Here is a 25,564-nt window from a genome sequence, read left to right as displayed (position 1 = left end):
ATAACATTACTTTTTATATTATTATTTCGTTTTTAACAACATGCTTGAAATACAGTTAATATACCATAATAAATATCTTGGAAGTTATAAAACTTTTAAGTCCGTTTCGTTGTGATCTAACTACAATTTTTGATGTTATTTGATTTGTAAAACCTGTAAAAAAATATATTATTATATATAATTAACGAGATAAAGAAAAATAAATTTGATTTTATAATATGAAATTTTAATAGTTTAATCAAGTTAGAGTATTCGAAAAAAGGAAAATACGAGATTTTTTTTTCTCATTTTGCATTTTTTTTTTTCTTTTTTGTTATATCCATTTCTCCTCTTTTCGTTGCAAATTGCTGCAATACAAGAATGAGGACTTCTTCAGCGAGTAATTTTTCAACGCTGTCAGAAACCTTTAGACTTTTCCGAAGACTTAGGTCTGGGGAATAAAATTTATTAAAGTTGATAAAATAATTCAATAAATTAATATTCAATTTTTTTTTCTTTATGGATCAATGAATGCCTATACAATATTTATGAAAACTGCAAAGTTTTAGTATATTTATCAATAATTATTCATTCAATATACAAATATTGAGATTTGAAAATTAAGATATATTCAATTTTTCACTTCGACCTCCAATTAATCACTTACAAAGTGATAAAATAAATGAACGTAGAAAATGCTATGGTTTTAAAAATTATAATTTCATGAACTATTTATATTATTTTTCATGTTTATATGTTTGTTTGAATATTATACAGATGAGTAGTATAAATTCTGAACATTTCCAAATAATTTGGAGTTAGGTCCAGAATTAAATACAATCCAAAAGGACAAAGGAGTTGAAAGAAGAAATGAAGGTTGTCTCTAAATATATCATCGACTTCAAAAATTGTTTATACTTAGTAGAATAATTGAATGGTATAAGTAATTTTCAGATAATAGTATGTATAAACAAAGTTTTTACTTATAAATTTAGCATAATTCTAGTAGAGATTTCGTTTCTACGGGACCATTTAATCATCCTCTTCATTTATCTCTCAACCCTCCTTCTTTCAACTCTAATTCACACTTTGTGTAATATTTATATATTTATGCATTCCCAATAATCAAATCCCGTATCATATAGTTTCTGTTGATAAAACATTGAAATTCGCTCAGATTTCTAGAATTTGAGCGAAACGATCTGTTTCTCAAACTATTAGTTGGGTGGGCTTTAATCGCCTCATATAGACCGAATTAATTTCAATTTAAAAAAATGATTCCTATTGAAAATAGCCAACCATATAATTATAAACGTAGATAAATTCAGAGATTTAATCATTTTCTCGTATTATTGTTATATAAAAAATGGCGTTTTTTTCTCAATATTTTGATTATTGAACAAAAAATCGTATATTTATTAGTGATTCTCGCATCTTAACTTCTTGAATACATATTTATTTGCCCATTTTACAAAAAAAGAGATAATTATAGTTACCAAACCACTATATATCAAACTCTTTAAATCCATAGAGAATATCCATAGAAGACAAAAAAAAAAAAAAAAAAGAAAAGAGAGTGAGATATTGACAACCTCAAAAACGAATTTGTCTCTTTTTTTTGGGCTATTTTTCTGATTTTCCTCTTCAACTTCACCTTATTTATGTTACAATTTTATTAATCCCACTTATTACAAACATGGTTAGATAATCTATTCTCAAATACAAGTTTAATACGTTAAATATTTCGAAGTTTTGTTTGTAATAAAACTCTACTATTTATATAAATTTTATATGCTCTTAATATTACCGATATGAATTAATACCAAGTATACACAAGAACAATTTCATTGTGTCTCATTATTAAAACTGAAAAAAAAAAAACAACTTAAAGGGTATTTTTTTCATGAGATAAAATAAATGTATTTTTTTCCTCCTATCAAATCCTCCCTGACCTGTGCTTTGGATCTAAGAGCCCATCAATCATAGGATTGCCTGCTGTATATTCTATGTATATATGCGCATACTTCAATAGCCGATATGGCCGCCAACTGAATTTGACCCATCCAGCTCCTCTCATACTTATCTGTGAGGATTTATCATCGTGATTCTTGTATTTACAGCTTTCATATCCGCCTTCTAAAATATTTATGAAAACCAGTAATTATAAGGTAATAATTTACAACAATAACGCGCATATTATGTTAATAACATTTATATGACACATTATCACACCGGTCAATAGTGAAATGATATTAACATTGCTAACAAAAGGTTAATAACATATATATAATGATACAATTATGTTTTTGTTGAAACAATATTAGTAGTTTATAGTTTATTTATCCTTACAGCGATTTTTAAAATTATAGTTGTATTTTATTACAAGATTTTTATTTCGTCTTTTATTTTTTTTTTTTATAATGAATAATTCTGTGTTTATTATCTTCCTTTTTTGGCATCATATTTGCCAACACGAACCTAGTGTTAATATTTTTTAGTTATTTCTGATTTTCTTCTTACAAATTAATAATAATTTTATGTTGTATCATTTCTGTTATGAATTTACTAGACCCCTGAAGACCCTATGCATAGTTTGGCCAAAACATCTTAAGTTATAAAAAATTATATTACCTGTTTTATGTAGACTGTCCTTCTATAAATGGTTATCTATTTTTATAAATACATCTATGTTGTATCACAATGATGAGAAGATATTTGACCGTAAATAATAAATATGAGGAGAGAATGGTTGTAGTTGCGGTCAGAATATAACACAAATAATTTGAAGAACTTATTTAATAGTGCCTACGTTTCAGCCAGAATTTCTAGCCTTCATCAGGGCTGTTAGTAGGAAATCGGAAAACTAAGCCATGTAATTATGTTATATCACTGTTATTCATAATTGTTGTGATTTATTTTCTTAATAATATTTTATTGAAATAATAATACAATCCTCCTCACTCAAAGGAAATATTGAAATTTTAGAGCTGTATATATTCAATCTCACCATGCATACATAAGAAAAATAAATAATAATAAAACATTTTAAGATAAATAAATTAAAAAATAACAAAAATAATACTAATAAAATAAAAATAAAAATATCACAACATAAAAAGTAAGCATCTGATTTTTTTTTTACTTTTATATTTTTTGTTGCCTGATCGACCTTACATGGTTATTATAAAGTAATTTATCCACTTCTAACAATTGATCATGGTGGAGACTCGTCTCATGTAAAATACACAGCTAACTATTAAAATTTTATAATAATTTAATACTTATAAATAGCAAAAATAAATATTAGGACAAAAGTAATAAATAAATAAAAATAATAATATTAAACATCTGATGATAAACCATCTATAATAAAATCTTGCCTTTAGTTTTTAAAGAAACTAAACCTTGTATGGTGATATCAGTTTACTATTTAGAGTTTTTGCGAACTAAAATTGAATATTTACTGATAAAATTTGACTAGGCTGTAATAACTTTAAAACTGTAACAAATTTAAAAAATACACAAACTTGTTCCCATAACACTCTAAAAACGTGTATCTCAAATTAGGAAATTGCGTTGGCTCTACTTGGAATCCATTTAATTGATATAATTTTCTTTTAAATAATACTTCAATTTCCTTTCTTTCTCTTTAGAGAATTTTCATTTGTTTTTTTTCCAGAGGCAGTTGAACGTGAAGTGGTTTCAAGGTTCCCACGACCTCAATTTCGTTCTACTTCGTCATAACGTTAAGAAAGTAAGTAAATGATAAGTAATTAAAATATATAATTTTCTTGTATAATTGTAAATAATATTTATTTGATAAAAAATGGTCAATTTTAAAATTTAGTCATGAATAAAAATTAAATTATGTATAATTTCGAGATTGTCCAATATTACTAAAAATGATAACTTAGTACAACATAGTTCATAGCGGGATTATGAACAAAATACCTTCTTGTACAACCGTCGTCCAAGTAGCAGTACAAACTTATTAATCACTGAACCATTTACGGGTTGTAGAGGTACAGATTTTAATTTTTTTTTCGCTGGTTGTATAGGCGTTAATTATTTTTTATTTATTTATTTTAAACTTTTAAAATTTATTTATTTAAAAGTTAAATTATTTATTTTAAATTTAGCAGCTAGGGTTTATGATGATAAACAATTTGTATGTAATTTATTTTAAATTAGTAAGTTTTGATGAAAGTTAAAAATTTAAAGAAGATTTAAATTTCTTTCTTCGCTCACTTTTTTATTTAAATATGTTATACTTAAAGAATATTTTGTATGTCATTAGTAACAAATTGCTTTAATTTATTCCGTGAATATTGAACTCATTAACAAACTAAAAAAGAAAAAACCGTTCCAACCATGGATAAGAATCTCCAAGTTAAAATAGAATGTAATTTACATTTTACAGTTATTTTTAAAAATTTAGCACGCAATATTTACATTATTAAAAAAAACCTGGCCAGTTCTTAAAATAATTTTCTGTTTCTAAATCACCTTAGAATTTTTTTTGTTTCTTTCTTCTTGATTTTTTTTCAAATCATACTGTTACAACGTGGTCATCATTTATGGCACTATCACCAGCAGGCAAGAAGAGATCCTTTTAAGTATTTGAGTACATTAAATGTTTAAATAAATATTGAATTATGTACATAATGAACTTAGAATATACGTTCGCCAGCCTAAAGTTAATCGTGAAAATGTTTCTTTTTTTTATTCATGCTACACAACAGAAAAGTTTTGATCCTACAAATTTTCCTTATTTCAGGTTATTTATTACTTCATTTTTTAAAATTTACTAGATATTTTATACCTCAGCATGACTGTATGATTTTTTTTCAAGGACATTGAATTTTGATTTTTTTTTTCGCATTTTAAATACAGACTGAAATCAGAATGCAGTCGACTAATACTGGTTTGTGTACATTAGAATTTTATTAACAACGGTAATGTAGCTGATACTTGTTGCTTAGTTGGAATAATAATAATAATTGGAAGAAATATCAACCTTCACATTCCATAAGCTTTATTCACACTAATGAACGTTTCGGACGAAACCAGTTTCTTTTTAAATCCAACTTCTATGACCAAACATTACATTATCAATTATCAATTAATTAATTAAAACAGTTATAAGAGTCGTAGTACCTAAAATCTTATTATTCTTGTATCTAAGCATATCAGTGGTTCAATTCAACATTCCGAAAAAAACAAGATATATGATTGCCTAGGTAATAAGATGTTTCTTTCTGTGATCAACCTATCAACATTTAAAAATAATCTACCTCTGAATTATTGTCCACATCAATAATTATGTATATATATACATATATAAGATTTTTATAATTTTTAGTCCAGGTAATTATATATATAAAATTTATTAATTGTTATTTACAACGGAAAAAACATATACAACAAGTAAATTTGCTGTAAGTGATAAAATGACATGATACAAACATGTAGAGAATCTACCCATTGATAGAAATCCAAAAATAACATTCATCTTCTTTTCTAATGCATTACCAGATAAATAAGGAGAAGCTTCGTTAGAAGCATGTGGGTTTGGGTGGTTGGGAAGTTTATCATTGAAGGATTGGTATCCGGTACTGGCCAAATCGCCAACATAAGGAACATTGAGGTCCTGATGGATGCCTTGATTTGTGGCAAAATAAGGAGTAATAAGGATTTTGGACTGTGAGGATAGATTCGGGAGGAATTCGATGGTTTAGTGGAGCCCCAAAGCTCATCTCCGTATGTCCAGATAGGCCTTATAGTCATGTAGATCAGTCATTTGTAATGAAATGGATGTGTAGACCGTTTGTCAAGTAAATTTTTCAATAGTCTTGGTCGAAAAAAAAATAAAAGAATTAAGATTTAATATCCTGAAAAAATATTAATTATATGTTTTTTACTCTATGTTAGGAAACCATTTTGTACGAAAGTTTATTTGTTCTCGTATTTCGAGAGCATTTGAGTAAACATAGTGTTAAGATTTAATACAGTGTGTCATTACGCTTCTCTACTTGGCGTTGCTAAGATTGATGAGGTCGACACTTAATGTAGAGCTATTACCGATTCCAGCCTGATCCAATATGCATTGATAAATATTTTTTCCCAATGTTTGCCTCCTCATTTGATATTTGGGTATTTGGTAGCCATTGCCAATGATACAACGGGCACACTGCTCTTCCAATACCGAATTCGGAACATAATGGACCTGGATTGACATGAGTGTGGCCCTACGCTTTATTCGTGGATCCCATTTAAAGAGAGAATGTCATCCAACCGAGGTTTACGTTCTTTTGTTTATTCTAGTCCATTTATCCGATTTATATCGTCTCGTGGAACGGTCTATGGTTTAGTAATCACTCTATGATACGGTGACATCAATGATTTGTAAAATTGAGGAAAAAACGAAGCAAATTTTGATTTTAATTATTTAATGTTATTAATTAAAAGACCGTCAATTTGTTTTAACTAGTTTGATTCAGAACTTTGCTATTATCAGAATACATTAAGATGTCTTCGTAACAGCATAAAAAAAATGTTTATTTCCCCTGCTATTTTTGTTTTGTCAACTAAATAAAATATTTGTTTTTATTTAAAGACTTATTATCGAACATAATTGTTATATGCATTTCCTTCGATAATACACCGTCTATCTCATAATTGCATTCTGTCCTATATGTTTTTTCATATATTTTACCGGTTTAACATAAACTTAGATTGAATATGGATACATTTTGGTTTACTTCAAAGACAACTTAATATTATGAAAGTAGCCATAATTCTAAATTTATTTGCTGATGCATATGAAATCATCTTCTGATTTTTGAATCCCCTACCGCACATAAATTCCCACTAGTAGTTTTTATTGACTATGCTATATGTAACCAATGCTGTTGTGGTAATATGTTTTAGATTGTTCAAATCGACTTTGTCCTGATTTATCGATTTCGTGAGGTCCCTTACCCTCAACCCTTTCTGATTAAGATTCCTGAAGTACTGAGAATAATTCACTGTTAGGGAAAGTAATTGCATTTAGAATACAGCATGTTCACAGCTAACTCGATGGAGATCGTAAACTTTCTAATTCCATTCCTACAATAATTATGTAGGATGAAACTAAGACCATGAAGGAAATTGTCTTAGCTGGGCGGGCCATATTCTACAACTCACCATCCCAGAAGTTTTGAAGTTGCAATCTTGTTATAACTGTCATACATATGTCATTTTAATTATGAATACTGTTTGATATACTGTTAATCCTTAGTAGTCATTATAAAAGGGATTCATATGTAAATATACATCAAATTATTGACAAATTTATTATTTTAATTATATCTTTATCCGTAATCCTTCATTTTGATAATGTCACGTACATTGTATCATTTTGATCCTTTTTTCTTCGCAGTTATGAAATATACAATTTATTGCCAAATTTTTGTCTGTAAATAAAAAGGTATCCTTGAAAAAAAAATGTATTCACTTAAAGAAATTCTTAGTAAATAAAATTTATTGCAAATTATATGTTTATTTTTTTTGTAAATACTGAATTAAAAAAATCTAGCACATTTACTGGTTTTAATATAATATTATACTGATCAATTAATTATATAATTAAAATTTATATAAGAGCAATAAATAAACGAACAACTTATGTTCGATTATATATCGCTGTGATATATTATAAAACTTTTCACTGTAAGCACTGAGCAGTAAATAACATATTATTCATTGTTAAAAATACAAATAAGAAAGAAAATAGAAAAGTACAATTAATAATGAGGTGCTAATAATAAATGTGTTGATTATAGAAAATAATTTTTAAAATATTCACAATTGTATAACGCTTTATCCTAATAACATCCCAATCTGATTTCTAACCTGACGTTGTAATTTATAAATAGTTCAAAAGTAATATTTTTTTAAACTAAATTATTTAAAAAAGTATTATTTATCCATTATTGCATATCATGATAATAAAATTTGAAAATCTAGGTAACAGTAGAACTCCAGGCAAACATTTAATATAATTGATATTACTTTTATGAATAATAATATCTAAATTCATGTTGTTTTTGTTTATGTTACAGGTTTATAAAAACACGTTTTTAGCTTACTATACAATCTACGATGTAAGAAATGAGTAAGTAGTATCAATTAACTGTAATTTGGTGTTATATAATTACACTTTATATTGTAATATATGAGTTGCATGTTCTCAAATCGAATCCTAAACGATTTTTCGGGAAATTTGTATAGAAAAATGACGTGGGAGAAATTTTATTTTTCTAATACGAACCTTATTATTTAAATAGTGTTTTTTAAATACATTTATTTATCTACAACAAGCCTTAAACGATATTTTAATTTGTTTCAGATAGTTTCAAATTTGATTTTGTTTTAGTTTTATAAATTTCTTTTCTGTTGCCCTAATTTCTGATTATCTCTCTTCCATACTTTTTTTTCTTAAAAATATTAATTTAATAAATAATAAAATTTAACCGTGCGGTTCTTATGTAGTTGATAAAGCTCTTTTTAAAGTTGGTAAAACTAATCCAACTAAATGACTTATCAAAATTTCCATCGGTTAATTCCTATACGAGTTAAAACTATCACCAAGCAGGCACAGGAGGGGTAATATGATTTTCGTTGGAAAGGCTCTAACACGCGTGCGCATGCGCTTTTTTGATGATAGTTACTTGATTAAGAATTAGCCTAATATTTTCTTTTTCAAAAACACACTATCTTTTGTTTATAATTATCAGTAATGAACCTTTTTAACCCAACAAGTAAAAAATTAACATTCCCTTACATTTTTACGTTTCAAGATATGTAGAATAAAAAAAAATGTGTACGCCATTCACCTGTTCCGAAACCAAACTTAAAAAAGTGACCCTATTTAAAATTTATATTCTGTTTAGTTAGTAATAAAATAACCAATGATTTTGGGAAATATGAGCTACAAATGAGGAATATTGTAATTTATTAAATTAGGAGAATTGGTCTTGTTATTACCGTTATTATAAAACATATAGTATTTCACGTTTCCTGAGAGAATGTTAATGATCACTAGGTTTCACTTTAGAAATCAATTACTCATATTATATAGTTAACTGTATTATACTATCGTAATTATAATTGTTTCGTGAAAGCGTGCGTATATCTAACCCATAAAATATCCCCCAAAATTGTGCCGAAACGTCGGCTGTAAAAATAAATAAAATAACACTTAACATACATATATTTGTTCCTGGGAGGTAAAGGAGACCATGTTTCTATATAAATATAAGTAAATACATACATATTATATTTTTCCAGTTTATCATCACCTTCATTCAGAAGTATACATAACTTCCTAAACCCAAACCTATCGCGACGGGAGTTATATGGCAAACAACTGTTCAGATCGCTCTGGTGTAAATTTATGAAAATGCAACATAGTTTCTATTACCACTGAGGTGTAGATACATTACAATATACAATTAACTATTCAAAGTTTATTTTAGGAACTTTGAACTTAATCAATTAAATCCAAACCAATGACTTTTGTACATCGTAAAGTGGAGCAACTTTATGACAGAATGGCAAATTTATACAGTACTTATTTCTTAAATTTTGAATTTGCCTTAAACGCTATTGAATAAACATACACGATTGTATAATTAAATAAAGGCTAAATATGGTATAATTTGTGAATACGTTACGTAATGCTACCCTTATAGGGTCAGTCGGAAAGTCACTATAACCAAAAATAGATGTTCATATTGTAAAGTTAAGACAGGGAGAAAATTCTCGTTCCATTTTTGGTTTTACTTTAATTCCAATAAGCCGCGCAGAGATCACTTTACACAGTTATACTAATGACTTCCTATAACTTGTTTCCAGCCATCACATACCTATAAGGCTAAAGGAAGAAACAAAGGTTCAGCAAAGCTGGCTGCGGTACGCCAGCTGGTGCGGGAACACGACCCGGATCGTCCTGGTGGCCGAGGACAACAACATCTACACCCTGTCCAGCCCCGGGCAGCTCGTGGAAGTCCCCATCACCACCACTGGCAGACCCGGGCTCGTATACAATGGCATTCCAGACTGGCTATATCAAGGTAAATTGTAACATCATCTTTAAACGAATAATTTAGTTTCTATAATTTAAAAAAAAAATTATTTATTGAAATTTACAACTGAACAAAAACATACAAGTAAATATGAAATGTTTCAAACACTTGATAATCTTGGGAAGGAACCACCCAATGGTGGAACTTCAAACATTAATTTTAATTTGATGGTCCCTTGGCCATCTTCTTTTCAGACGCCTTGGAGAATTATCGGGAATTGTTAAGGATGAGAGATTAAGAACTAATAGGTTAGTATGGAATATAAGTAACTAAAGAGTTTGGAATGTAAAGAAGCATATCTATTTCGGGCCAAGTCTGCATTATAAGGGATGTTAAGGTCTTTGTGGATGAGTTTATGGACGTAATAAGGAGTATGAATGATTTTAAGGTGGATTTTGGATGGTAAAGATCTAGTACAAAGGAATTCGATGATTTGATATAGATCCTTATAGCTCAATTCCGTATGTCCAAATTGGTCTAATAATCATAGTGTATCATTTCTGTAGTTACTGGGAAGTTTAGTGCGTTTGTCAAGTAGGTGTTGTAGTAATCGAAATTTACTAGTAGTTTCGGTCTTGTATGGGGATTCCAAATAAGTATCTTGTCAAGATGGAGTCCTGAGTAGCGAATCTGCTCAACAGGCCCTAGTGGATTATTCAAAAAGGATATTAGAGGACAGGAAAGGTGATCTGGTGGGATTTGTTAGGACTTATTTTAATTTTTCAGTTTTGACACCTTTCTTCAATGGATGTTATGTGTGTCTGTTGAGTTGGTGATGCAGTAGTAGGCTCCTTGCTTACAGACAGTACACATGTGTCATCAGGGTATGTTATTAGGACTGTGTAAATGTGGGTTGGGATATTAGCTGTATAAACCGTTGAGAGAGAGAAAATATTGTTATTGTTCCTCTCGTATAAACCGTGAGTTGAGAGAGAAAATATGATATTGTTCCTCTCGCAGTCTTATATAAGTTGCTTTTTGTCTTGAGTTGGTTTGCATCTGTTTGTATTAAGCTGCCTTTGCCTCTATCTTAACTCATCCGTTCCTTTCCACTATGGAATTCTATTCCTTCCTTCATTCGTTGTTCTAATACCCTTCCATTTTTAAATCCCGTCTTTTTAACCACCTTCTATCCACCCAATTACGGAAGAATAACAATTGAAGTTTCAAATAAGATGTAAATAGAAGGAGAAATACTATTTCACATAAATATTATTGGAATTTGCTTAATATTTACTTATATAAGGATATTATTATTGGGGTGACAGGCCATAGGGGTCCAAGGATGTATTTCCTACGTACATCGCGCGTCTCATGAGGTGGTTTTCATAGGGTGGGTTCGTCACTCCCATGCCTATTTTTTCACCCCCTTTGGCTAACGGGTCTCACAAATGCCCCGGGGAGGTTGTGAGTGAGTATTGTATAATTATATGCTTCAAAAAATCCCGGATACGACCTAGGACTCGATCTCGGAAACCTTTGGGTTGGCATACAAGCGCGTTACCACGCTGCTACCATCACCCCCATATAAGGATGTTAGTACTATAATTTATTTCAACTTATTAGAATTATATCCTTAAGATTTATTATTTGTTTGATGATTTATTTTATTTGATTACCGTTTATTATGGTTTATTTATTTATTTATCTTCAGTATTTGATAATTCAGATTTTTTATTAAACTTGTAAATACGTATAGTATCAATAATTGTAACTGTTTTTAATTATTTTTATTTTACTTTTATTGGATTCTTTTTTATTTTTTAAAACTTTTTTATTATGAGTTAGTCACCTTATGATTTACAATATGATATATAGTGATTTTATTTGTTCTATTTTTTTTTTACATGTTCTGTTAATTATTATTGTTTATTTTTTGTCTTATCAAATTCATAATTATAATCATACTTATGATGGCTTATAATTTCATTTTTATTTTGAAATTTTTGTATTTTATACATAATTCTGACACCTGCAACATTATTCTATAGGATCAGTCCAAGGATAAATAAAGAATATTATTATATTCCTTAGAACAACATGTATTTGTATTTACATATAGTCCTAAGGAATATGCAATGAGATGCAAACCAACTCAATGCGAAAAGCATCTTATAGTGGGCTGTGAGAACTAAAATAGTTTATTTTGTGTACGCCACAGAAAATAGGCCATCAAGCGATTTGATTTGTATTTATTTGTTTTTTTTTAACGAAGTTTTTTAAGTAATCATCAGGTAACCTGATCAAATTCGGTATAAAGGTCAATTTTCTCGTAATTATCATGAAAGAGAGGCTGAATATAGGTAAAAATTAGATCGAATTTTTTATTAGTTTTTTACAATATTTAAAGCTTTAAAATGCTGATTAGGACTATAATAGGACCACTGTTTCTCAAGAATTCTCAATCTTGGCATTACTTGGGGTCATTATGCATGTCAGTGATTACTCAAACTCATCTGACATCAGACCCTAGACAAATCACCTTTAACGTGTTTTCGGTTTCCTTCATCGATAAACTATTACTATCATTAATCTTTTGGGATAAAAAAAATCACGCTGTAACTCATGAAAAAATTTTGTATGGCTTGATATGTATGGTAAAATTTCAATGAAACTTACATACATAAGTTTCTTATGTGGTAGACGGGAAATCCATAAGCAATAAATGCACCTGCAAGGAAGGAAACCTCTTTTTGGTACTCCACTTTAAATGGGACTTGGTAAATATGTTTCTCATTAAACATTCTTTTGAACATGATAGCTAAATATAGGTGTTGTTAATATGTTAATTTTATTAGCTGAATATAAATGTTCTACAGTATTTGGGTATGTAATATTTTTTCCAAGTCACGTGACGCCTCGAAGTTTGAACAAAGTAATTAATCAATGTGGCCTTCTCTATTGAGATTATTTCCTTTCCGGTCGTCTTAAATCCTTTAGCCTAGTCACGCGACCTCTACTCCCGTAGCTACCCCAACTCCATCTATTCTTAGCACAACTCCCCATTTTTATAGTTGATTGAGAATAAAATATTTGTCAACAGAAGATAGCTAGAATTTTATGTGAGTAAGATATCTACGTTAATTTTTTTTCTATTAATAATTTCATAGAATAGTTCTAGCACTAAAGATTTAATTATAGAACTGTCAATTCTCACTGACTGATCAACTATTTCGCAAACCTATACAGTGAGAATATCCCATTTTTCAACTAGACTACAAACGTTGACTTTGAAACAAATTATCTTTCATAAACGGTTCCTCAAAGATTTGTTCTTCATGTGCTTCTCAACATACCTTCGAGAATTTCGTAATCGAGTAGACTGGAGCCCGTTACTGTCTATAGCAAGGACTTAAGAAATAGTTTTCATTAATCTGAAGTTGAAGTGCAGAATACGTACTAATACCTTGCCATAACATAAAATAACATAACAAGTTATGTTATGTTTTGTAAATTCGGGAACAAAAATTGGGGTATATGTGTTGCTGGTGTACATAATGAGAGGAGAATGAGATGGATATATACACTTTCACTTAAATGTATCAAAACATAAGGTTTTAGTATGAACCAATATAAAATGTGTATTTCGAATTATACTTATATGTTCCTTGTATTTTGAATAATCTTTAAATATTACTTTGTACTTTAAGCAATACTTAATTTCTTAATCTTCCCCCTTCAAAAAAAAAGTCTGCATAAGTTCCTTGTTGAGGATATAATAAAAACAAACTATTTAGCAATGAATTGCTTCTCCCCATCTGAACCGATTTCATTTCTGTCCACCTAGTCAATCTCATTCTTGTTTCTTCCATCCTCACAACCACCACCATCCTCGGGACTCCATCTTTAGATATCATCTAAAATGCACTGTGTATCGCAATATTCTAGTTTTGATATTTTTTTAAAAATAATATTGTCAATACATAAAGTACTTTCAACCTCAACAATGCTACGTATTCACTATCAGGATTCACATTATCCACATTCATATAACAACGTTTCTTTAAGAAGATTCGCATTTGAACTTTCAACACCGTTTCTCTACCATCCCACACCTTGGGTCCTACTAATGTTTTGTACAGCTCTATCTAAATGTTTCTTTTGAGCAGGCATGGACTGAAAAGATGAATATTATCATAGAAGATCAGAGTGAGCAATATACCAACTTCCTAATCTTCACATTTTTTTTCCAGAATGTTTTTGACCAACCTCAATGTTTCAGACCTTTCAGCAAAGCTTTGAGACATTCATACGATTACTTGAGTTTTGGAATTGGCATTGAGCCAGATCTTGTAAAAGTCTACGTTATTAAGTATATAAAATTAACTTCCACAGACTTGAGCTGTAAGTGTAGATACATAAATTCAACAAACCTGAGGATGTTGATAAATCACTGCAATAAGAAAAGTGAAGAATAATCGTAAAATAAAACCTTAGTCTCTCTTCATCGGTCTCATTCCTTGAAAACGAAACCCTGGATAGTAGAAAAGATTTTTTTTAGTTAAGGTAAAAGGAACAGGGTTTCTCTGTGGAGGGCTCCACTGCATCTTTATTCAGATTCAATACTTCATATCTTCAATTCTAAACAGACTGAATAATTTTAGTGCAGATTTGTCTAGAGGCTTGTAATCATCATCGCTCATCTCTCGCTTATCATCTGAAACCCATCAAAAATCCAAGCTTGATTTAAAGGAATCCGTAAAAGATCGGACAACACAATCCTTTACAAATTTTACATTTTAAATTTTTACTTTAAAAATTTACATCATCTGACTTAAAAAAGTTGTTTTAAGAATAAAATTCAACTGATCTAATTATATTAACTATAGAAATAATTTTAAGTTGGTAAACAAAGACCAACGCGTGACAACCAATGTATTGGGGCGAACGCCGTTTGGAGTTAACGTCTCTCAGAATTACATAAAACAAAGGATCTGTGCCCGAGGGATTCTCCTCCACAATAGAAGAAGGAACCAAATGCCACCTAACACCAACCCTTTGACGTTACCACCAGGAATCTGAACCCCATCAAAGGCAACCGACTCACTGACACTGTAAACACTAACCCAAGCACAGCCTATGAAGTAAAGCTTGGGTGAAAACAAAATAAATATTTAAGTTAGAAATCACAACTAACTTATGCAATATTCTTCTTATCTATAGAAACATATTTTTCTAGAATTTCGCAGTGTTTCTTTAAGTAATTTCATAGCGATTTACAACGTTATTGATTCATTTTGACGCCATAGAAGAGTGTCAGTCTCCTCTGCAATAACCGTTATTAAATGTTCATGATTTTTGACTGGTTGTCACTTATGTTAGCGTGCAAACAATGTTTCTGCTGTATTACTGTTTGTACTGTATAGACAGTGAAATTATATTTGTGACGAAGGCGGGAAATAAAATTGTTAAATCGATACTTCGTCAACTTTGAGAATTGTGTGTGAGTGTGAGATTAAGAATGAATCGATAAACGGAAAAATACCAATACTTATGCTAAGAATAGAATAATACTGGCTTTCTAAACTGAACCATTCTGAACGGGATGTTACAGGCCTAGGGTGTATTTTAAATAAAATAATTGTTCTATTAATAATTGATATTCGAAGACGAGAAGCTATACAATTTGATTATTGATTAAATAATAAGGTGGGATTATGTGGGCTGTTCGCAGTCGCCAACTTCGTGACTGTAGCGGCGCCGGTTCAAATCCAGCCTGGATGGAGGAATTTAATCTCTGTGGCAGTCAAACGAAATGAAAACTTGACCCCTCACCATGGTTAGAGTAGGTTGGTAACCTGTTCGAGACCCCTCCCCCTACACGTCACTAATTTCCGCTCAAAAATCACAAATTTAAATAAAATAAAGAGCTTCCAACTCCATTTTACTACTTTTTTTATCAATTCTAAATTAATGGATACAATAAAAAATGTTCTTGAGGCAATCAAGGAATCTTTCAAAAAATAATAGATATAATTTAGTTTTGTAAATAAATATATAACTATAGGTATATCTGGAATGATTCTGACAACATATATCATATATCGATGAAAAATTCTGTGTTAAAAAATATTTTATCTAAATAACATAAATAATCTATCAAAACAAATTTTAAAAAAGTGTATGGGAAAGACACACAGTCAGTCTCACAGTTTTAGTTATTCTTAAGTGATGTGAGTTTAAAAATAGACTTATTTTTGTACAATTTAAGGGCATGACTCCAATAATAAATAAAACATTGATATATTTACAATTGGTTCAGCGAATTTTAGAATTTTAAAAGTGCTTATAGCTATTAGATATGTAGCGATATCAGGAGGTTTCAGAATTTCTTCAGTTCTAATTAAAATGACGAGAACAACAAATATAAACAAAAGGAAATGTTATCATCACAATCAATATACAAAATAATATATAAAAAGTCACATTTAACCCCAAACCGACTGCCAGTTACGGTAAAGCCACAGCCACTAAAGATTTTTCAAACGGAAAATTCCATTGCATTACATACTTACCCTGGGATAAAACAGAAAGAGTACTTACATCACAATTTATTGACCCAAAATTTATCCGTTATACTTCTACTATGGGTAGATGCACTTATAAAATAAATACATTTCACTAAAATTATATTTATTAGATAAGTCGCAAAAGTCATAAACGTTTACTCTACTCTTTAAAAAGATAATATTATAAATGTTTCTTACTTTTAAGATTAAATAATTGAAAAATTTATTTTGTTATTGAACATCTCTATTTTATGATATGTTTTTATCATTTTCGTCTGTATGCTATATGTTACAAATGAAAACAAAGCCCAGGACTATGTTTGGTGGGAATAAGCTGTTATTTTTGCTACAGGATTATTCTAAGAAGCAGTAGCGTAAGAAGGGAGACTACTTTTCCTTCTAGGTTCTTGGGGCTCCTGATTTCACGTGGACTTTTTCTTTATTAAAAATATTTCTGAGAATTCAGAAAGTACAAGAAATAAAAGTAATTATGCAATAAAATAAGAAATAAATAAAAACTTGATGTTTTAGAGTATTTTTTTTTAATTTTATTTTTATACCAGATCGGCCTGGTGGGCCTTACATGGTTGATATAACTTATATTATACATATGTTTTCTAACAGTTGATTATGAGGGGGTATAGTCATACAAATGACTTAACTATATACAATGTTCTTATTAAAAGAAAAAAAATAATAATAAAAAAATAGATAAGAATAATGCTTCTTAATAAAAGAGGAAAGTAAACTTAATAACAAAAAATAATGATATTAGTACACTTAAATAAAATAAACTATTGCCTTCTAATAGTAAAAAGAAACAAATTAATTGGAAAAGGGAAGAGAAAAGAAGAGAAAAAAAAATAATGAATAAATAAAATGAATAATAAGTAAATAGAGGTAGTGTGACTATGAATTAATTTTATATTTATTAAAAATTTATAAAAGAATGTCCTGCCAGTCTGGGTTGAGGTTGTGTTTCCCAGGTTGTAGGTCACTGCTCCTTTAACTGTCGGCAACTGGGAGTGGAACTTCATGGAACAATTTTTTGATATAATCCTCTATTGACTCCATATGTAATTCGCGATACAATTGGCTATTTCTTATCAACCAAGGAGCATTAACTGCGATTCTTAGGACTTTATTTCGAAAAGATTGTAGTTTTTTCCTTTTCGTGAAGGATGCCGCTCCCCAGACTTCGCAGCCGTACATCAGCAGTGGCCTGAGAATTTTTTTAAATATAAGAACAGTTGTTTCTGGTTTTAGTTTGGAATTTCTGTTTAGGATATGATATAGCATTGCTAGCCTAGCATAAGTTTGAGTTAGTTTTATGTTGATATGGTGATTCCAGGTAAGGCGGCGATCTTTTTTTAGAGTAAATATTTCATTGTAAGTTAGATTATAAGTTTTGGCTTACAATAAAAATAAAAATCTATAGTGCATGAAGAGCCCAATAAATTGAGGGGAAGTACTGTTTTTTAGACAACGGTTGTAAAAGGAGGTGATTTTTCAAGATCATGCTCAATCGCCTGAGTTATTCTCCATTAATTGTACCCAACTTAGTTTTGTAGAGGCTGGATGCCCCCTGAGGCTCCCAAACTAGCAGTGTTTTAGACTCATGGTTACAGTGATAGAATATCAGCCATCCTCAGCCGGATTCGAACCCGCGTCCTTAGAGTTGCTTGTGCAGTGCCTTACTTGATAGTTGTGTATTGATGAACGGAAATATTACTTGAAAGTGATATTTATAAATACCTTGAACCCTGCTAACAATTATATATTTTAATTATTATAAATGTTATTATTATAATAATATTATAAATGTATTATAAAAAAAATGTTGTCTTTCTGTTATATGTATCATATCAAAAAAAAATGTAATTTATAAATTTGTATATGTCCAGTCACGGATTGATCGGTATGCTGTGTGGTGTAGCAACCCGATGTATTTGGGCAGCATGATTGAATAAATTTCTTTCTCTACTACTACTATAAGGACTGAATAAATTGATTATATCGCACTATATTATATATAATTTATTCTTAACCCCACAAATTTTCTGATGAATACATAGACCAAAAACTCTACATAAAGGAAATAATAACAAGGAAAAAGTTCCATCAAAATGCAAAAACGTAAAAAAGAAAATGACAGATCGCTGACAGTTCCAACGAAATGCGAATCGACGCCGGATGAATCTAGATGCTTCAATTGGTATTCCATGAAAGAATATTTTCCATTATCGAGGAGTACGCGGAACTGGGGCGTGTCGTCATGGATCCGTCCTCACTGCTCTGCAGATCTTATTGTTTAGTCACCTTTATAGTACGCGGGTCCGAGTAAGTCATTACATGACAGGAGCTTACATAAAAAAAGAATCTGTTAGATCTTTATTATGTAAATTTCACATTCAGAAGCTTATGAATCTCAAATAGTAAATAAGTCAGATTAAGAAAAAAATATAATTAATGTTTCAAGACATTGTTCTACTGATAATCTAAATTCTACAATGCTAAGTGGTTAATTGCAACTAGACTATCGGCTACGACAGAGCCTCCATGTGGAATGGTGGAATTAAACTGAAAGTATCTTGCTGATTTGCCTACTAAGAGGATTATGACTGAGCCCCTTTTTAGGCTGCGGTGGTCAGATTGTATGGCCAATGATACCAGAAAATATTTGAATGTCTGAAACTGGTGGTGGTGGCCCAGAATAGAGGTGCGTTTGCAGTTGGAGGAACCATCATGCTACAAACCGTGATGCTAAGAAGAGAGTTTTTCAATAATTATTTTAGGAATCTGTTTAATTCCAGATATTATTATCCCGTGCTTTTGCTTGAGTATATTTTTATTGTATCATGAGCAAGTTATTTTTTTTTCGTATCTGACTATTTCTCGCATCAGGGCCTAAGTCATTTCTAAGCAACAAGGGAAACATAAATATGCTATAAAATTAAATTAAATATGTATCGCTATAACCTATGAAGGGTTATGGGTGCAGTACTTTGTAAGGAGGTTCTGTTACTAGACCAACGGTAGTGCAAGGAAGTGATTTTGTCAGGAACACGCTCGACCGCCTCATTTTTACCCAATTAAGAGTACCCACTTTGAGTACACCCAACCCGGAGGGCTCCCGAACCCACGAGGCTGAATCAAAGGTTACAAGTAACATATAATTATTATCTGTCACAGCCGAATTCGAACCTGAATCCTTGGAGTTAGTAGTTCATTGCCGTACTAATGAGCTAACCACTCTCACATGCTATAAATTTTATTAAAGAAGTTAGTCGGGGGTGCAGTCATTAAAGATACACAAATGGATAAAACAATTATACCAGATAATTGATAAAAAATATTGACAATTTATCAATAAAATTATTAATAATTTTTTTTATAACTCTCACCTCTTCAATATTATATTTTATTTTTTATTAATATCAACTAATTTCTATTCAATTTATTTATTTATTGTTATGTATATTTTCATATTTGTTTGTTATTATTTTCTTTAAAAAAAATTAATAATCAATTTCTTTGAAGATGGAGATAATACTCCAAAACATTAATAATTTTCTCAATGCATTCGTTTAATAAATAAAACATTTAAAGAAAGTCTAGTTGTCATAAAATGACACTAAACTGTAAACGGAACCACATAATATTGAAAAAAAAAAAAGAAAAGATAAATACACTATTTAATCCATTAGCATAATTCGAGCGTCCTGATAGTTTCAATGAGAATAATGTTTTGATAATTATTACCATTAATTCGTGGGTTCATATCATTAAATAAGTAATGCAATGCCGAATTACCGAACATTGAACATTACGTCTAATTGATCTAAGACTGGATGAAATCTGTGTTCAATATATCAAACCCTAATTGGGTCTCGGGATTAACACTGGGTTATGGATGAGCGAGATCCTGGCCAAATCAGCTCAAAGCCAATATTCAGTTTCCAACCAGAACTGAATCTGGACTTGAGAGAGTCATTTCTAGAAAATTATTAATTATTATGTATAATTTAATTGACAATATCAAGAACATAAAAAGATTATTTTCGGCAATGTTTGCATTTAACGGTGCAAGTGATGCCCAAATGTTCTACCAATTCAACTGGTCAAACTATTTATCTCTGGGTCGGAGAACACCTCGGTGAAGTTGACTCTCATCCCCATGTCACACATTTGTATTGTCAAATTTCATACTTGAGCCCAAGTAGCAGTTGTTATCTATATGTGGAATCTTACTGCCCCGTGCTAGGTTAAGTCTAGCACTGTATGTTAATTATAGAGATATATGCCGAATAACCAGCTGTCTTCCAAATTCGGAACAATTCGATTATACTCCAGTTGAACAAGTTTAAACTATATCGTATCACAAACACGCGAAGTCAAAATGGAAATAAACTAATTAGTTTCTGTATAATATCGTATTATAAAGAAAAAATTAATAATTCTCTGAGTAAAGTAAATACCACCAATCTTTTATGTGCTTTGAGACGAGCTAAGATACGGGATATTTCTAATGATATTCACTCAAAGGATCTACGCTCTTTGATCGCTGAGACGTAATGGACATCGTATTCATGGAAATATCTCTGCTCAATTCTATTCCGACCACACCAACTATATAAAATTGAGTTCCTTAGTAATTTTCCACAAAAGCTTCCTAAGAATCACGAAAATCAGATTATATTCCTTTAACAATGAGACAGTCTATTATAATGTACAATAGAATATAATGCTAGAAAAAAAAATGTTATACGCTATTTATTAAATTATAAATTTCAATTGTGACATATTGGGAAAGACTGTTAAATCAGAGCTTAAGAAATAGAAAAATGAAAAAAAAAAACAAAAAAAAAACAAATGACACTATTTATAGAATTAATAAAATAAATAACAAGCTCTGTTGCTGAAAAAAAATATTAAGGAAAAACAAAAATAATAATAATACAAAGTTCATAGCGGAATATCTTGCAAGAGTCAGGAATATCTTGCATATCAGAGCGTCAAACTTTGAGTAAGAAATATGAAGTTGGATTTTTTACTTCGTAGGCAACTTTATAACTAACTGCAGGAATGGAATTTGATAAAACGTTATTAATTAATTTATTAATGTAAATTACTCTGCATGGTGCAGTTAAATATTTTTTTTATAAACCAAGAGGCCTCTACTAATATCTTGAATGACTTTGAAGATTTTGTGGCATAAAATTAATGAGTTGTTGAAGATATGTATTTTTAATACATTTTTCCAATAACTGTAACCCTCAATTTTATTTTATAGGTTTCACAAATCAGAGCAACATATATTCTTTTGTGCTCAGTGGTGAATTTCATACAAAAAATAAATTAATAAATAAAATAAATGTATAATTAGGTTCTTTTTTACATCTATCTTACGACTGAAGAAACGTCAACGCTAATGCTATTATTTATTTATTTATTTATTTATAAATTTAACAGTATAAAAATCCACTCACAAGAGTGAAACGATAAGAAACTGCTCGTAGATTCCGATTGCTACAACACTTACTTGACAAACGCTCTAAACTTCCCATTCACTACAAAAATTAGTATACACTACGATAATCAGACCAATTTGGACATATGGAATTGAGCCCTAGGACTCTACCAAGCCAACAAATTCCTCCCGCATCCAATCCTTACAATCCAAAATCCTACGTAAAATCCTTGATGCTTCTTATTACGTTACAAATAAACTCATCCACAAAGACCTTTACATCCTATTCGTTTCAGATTTGGCCGAAAACAGATATGCGTCTTTTCATTCCAAACTCCTTACCCATCCTAGCCGATTAATTCTTAATCTTTCATGCTTAACAATCCCTGATAATCCTCCGAGGCGTCTGAAATATAGGACCTTCTAATTTAAATTAATGTTTGAAGTACCACCAATGGCTGGTTCCTTCCCAGGATTTTCAAGTGTATATGAAACATACAACATATTTACTTATTGTATTTATTATTTGTACAGTTGTAAATCACATTAAATAAATGAATAAAAAAAAGCAGTAGAAAAACAAAAGTTCATTAAAATGCTTTAAATATATAATAAATCATCAACAAATATTGGAAATTGGGAAAATAAAACTGTCGATTGACCTTATACATATACCAGAAATAATTACAAAAACAAAGTAGTTTTCTAATATTAAATAGGCATACAACTAATTTTTAATATTGATGAACTGCTTTTACCAATTAATTTTTTTGTTGCAAAGAACAGGGAAGAAAGAAGTGCAAGGTAAACCTCTAATGTGTTCTGCCTCAATAATATACTATATGCTTTCTAATCAAAGAAGTAAACTTTAGGGTATAATGATACATATATACACATATCTACTGTGGTTGACCAAACTTTTTGATTTTTGAACAGAGGAGTTCGCCCAGCTGCGGCAGAGCATGTGGTGCTCCGGTGACGGGGCCAAACTCCTCTACGCTTCCTACGACGACCGGGGAGTACGCGGCTTCCAGTACCCCTGGCTTGAGCCTCATCCACATTCTGCTGTCCTCTTCCCATCTTCCAACACGCTCAAATACCCCACGGTAAGTATCATGTAGGAATATTTATTTATTTGTATTATCTAGTTCGAACAGTAATATGTAAATGGTAATGGTTCACTATAAAAAATTAACAAGGAAGATGATGGTTTGTATACAGTAATTAGCATTGTAAAGAAGGACATGGGAATGACCGATTGTTACTATCACTTCAATATGGACTATCAACTATTGATGAATACTATCGAATATTTTCCAAGCAATCGATGTTTTATGTAACGACAAACATTGCTACTGCTTAACGAGGACAAGGTACAAGTGTCTTACGATCAGGTAACTCAGATTAAAAGAAGAATTTTGTCCACCATGTCGAAGTTAAATCACCATAAAAATATCTAGGTGTTTCAAAAATCTTAGTCATACTTAGTCATTGTATTAGTAATTTTTAATTTCTTGAGTAAATTAGTTTTGATGATACAACTCTAAGGTATTTTTTTTTTTTTTTTTTTTTTTTTTTTTTTTATGGCCATCTATTTTATCTACTTGTCCTTATGTCACATCGATTTATACACCTAAACAAAAGCTCATTGTAAACTGGGGTTTATAAAATGGCGTTTTGATATCTTCTAGTTGTTTAACAAATTTTTCTTCTTTTTTTTTTTTTTTTTATACATATTCCACAATGTACAAGCTCTGATGGATTGGTATATAACTTCTCAAGGGTTGCTGTGGCTCAATAACGCCTGAAAATGTAATGAACAACTTTATGGCAGAACACTAATTGAAAGAAAATTTCCATTTATACAGTAGCTCATGTAGGGCTGCTGCCCTGACCACACAGTTTTCCCATTATCTTTTTTTCACGAAAACTATTTAACTTAGTCTCTTTCTTGAAGACGCGTTCTGAGTAACCACTTTCCTCGGTAGGAACAATGTCATCGTTACCGAGTTCACTATCCGGCCATTCTAGAACAACTTCATCACCAATTGGAACTAAACTAAATCATCCAATAATTTCATGCAGGTATGACTGAACTCAAAGAAACTGATCATTGTACTACATCAACAATATGGTCCATGAGATATCTATAACAATCAAAGAAAAAAGCCACTATGAGGAGAGAGCTGACTACAAGCAAAGACCGTACAACAAATGTGCGATTTTTAGCAAATTTAAGTTAGTGATATTACAGGCTATAGCGCAATAAAAAATTCAGACATGAGAATATGAGCCATGACATATCTTTAGACTATACATTGAAAAAAAAAATATCAATTAAACAATTTATTGGCACACTTGGGTACCCCACAAAAGAGAAAAAAATTACCCCAAATGTCCAGATGTGCCCCATACAAGTACAAAACTCACCTGGACGAACTCTATATGACAACTGAGACAGCTGACAAGTTGAAAAGCTCAGTAGGACAACCGACTTCATTTACAAAGTGCCTTTTTACCAAACATATTTTTTTGTCAAAGTTATGTGACAAAACATACACTGTAGGATCCGTGGAGACCCCAGAAAGCTCGCCTAGGGTTAATTACCTCTGAGGTCAATTCAAACATTCACAATTAGAAACGGGTTTTTTTGGATCACGTATTTCTACTTAGTCCATAAGCAAGTATACATTTTCCTATTAACTTTAAATCAGTCTTAATAAACACCTAGAATTCGGTAATTTAAAAAGAAAAATATTATATGGAATGTGGATCTCGCTTTAATTTTTGTATCTGAATTACAGATTTTTTCAGACTAGAAGTTTCAAACGGATAATTGATTGCAGACAAAAAAGAAAAATATATCAAAAGATAAAGACTGAAAAATTGATAGGCACAAAGGAAATAGATGAAAAGGTGGTGTAGAAGAATAAAGAGGCGGTTTGAACAAAAGAAAATTATGGAGATCGTGCTTAACGATGAAATCGTTACTGGGAATAAAGGGTTTATCAAACAGCGAACTGAATTGTAAAATTTCTTTTTTTTTTATATATATATATATATTGATATTCACAATCCAATGTATTTTAAGAATTACAAAGAAAATATGTTGAGAGTCTCATATTATGGAGTTATAAACTACTAGGTACTAGTAAGTGCTTCTGTGAATGTTATTCTTAAGGAAAGTGAAGTTCTAGAGGAAATTTATATTGAAAGATCAAAACGGCTCATTTTCTTAAAAATTTGATGTCCAGGAGGTTTTTAACAAGCCACAGTATTGTTTTTCGACTTGAAAAAACCTTTTAATTGTTGTATTAGACTTTCTCTAGAACTTTTTTTTTTAACTTGTCCAATTAATTAGTTTAATTTTAAACTAAATTAATTATTTTGCTTTTATTTTTTAAAAGCAATTGTAAACAGTCATTCCTCCTCCATCATTCCTGCCCAATCCCGACCTTACATATTCCGCATGAGGT

The 25,564-nt window shown here is 30.3% G+C and overlaps 1 protein-coding gene across 3 annotated transcripts in view; it reads left to right on the top strand.

The window, feature by feature from the left end:
• LOC106679725 (inactive dipeptidyl peptidase 10) overlaps positions 1-25,564 on the top strand; it is a 150,607-nt gene that overhangs the window by 103,697 nt on the left and 21,346 nt on the right. For all 3 annotated transcript variants that reach the window (XM_014419043.3, XM_014419042.3, XM_014419040.3), the window contains 4 exons: positions 3,659-3,733; positions 8,085-8,137; positions 9,880-10,097; positions 23,025-23,194. In XM_014419043.3, the coding sequence (XP_014274529.1) occupies positions 3,659-3,733; positions 8,085-8,137; positions 9,880-10,097; positions 23,025-23,194 (516 nt within the window). The remainder of the gene's footprint in view (positions 1-3,658; positions 3,734-8,084; positions 8,138-9,879; positions 10,098-23,024; positions 23,195-25,564) is intronic.

This window comes from Halyomorpha halys, unplaced genomic scaffold (genome assembly GCF_000696795.3).
Source record: "Halyomorpha halys isolate HHAL.00 unplaced genomic scaffold, Hhal_1.1 Scaffold215.1, whole genome shotgun sequence".
NCBI lineage: Eukaryota > Metazoa > Arthropoda > Insecta > Hemiptera > Pentatomidae > Halyomorpha > Halyomorpha halys.
Note: the sequence above shows the minus strand (reverse complement) of the source record. Positions and strands in the feature narration are given on the sequence as shown.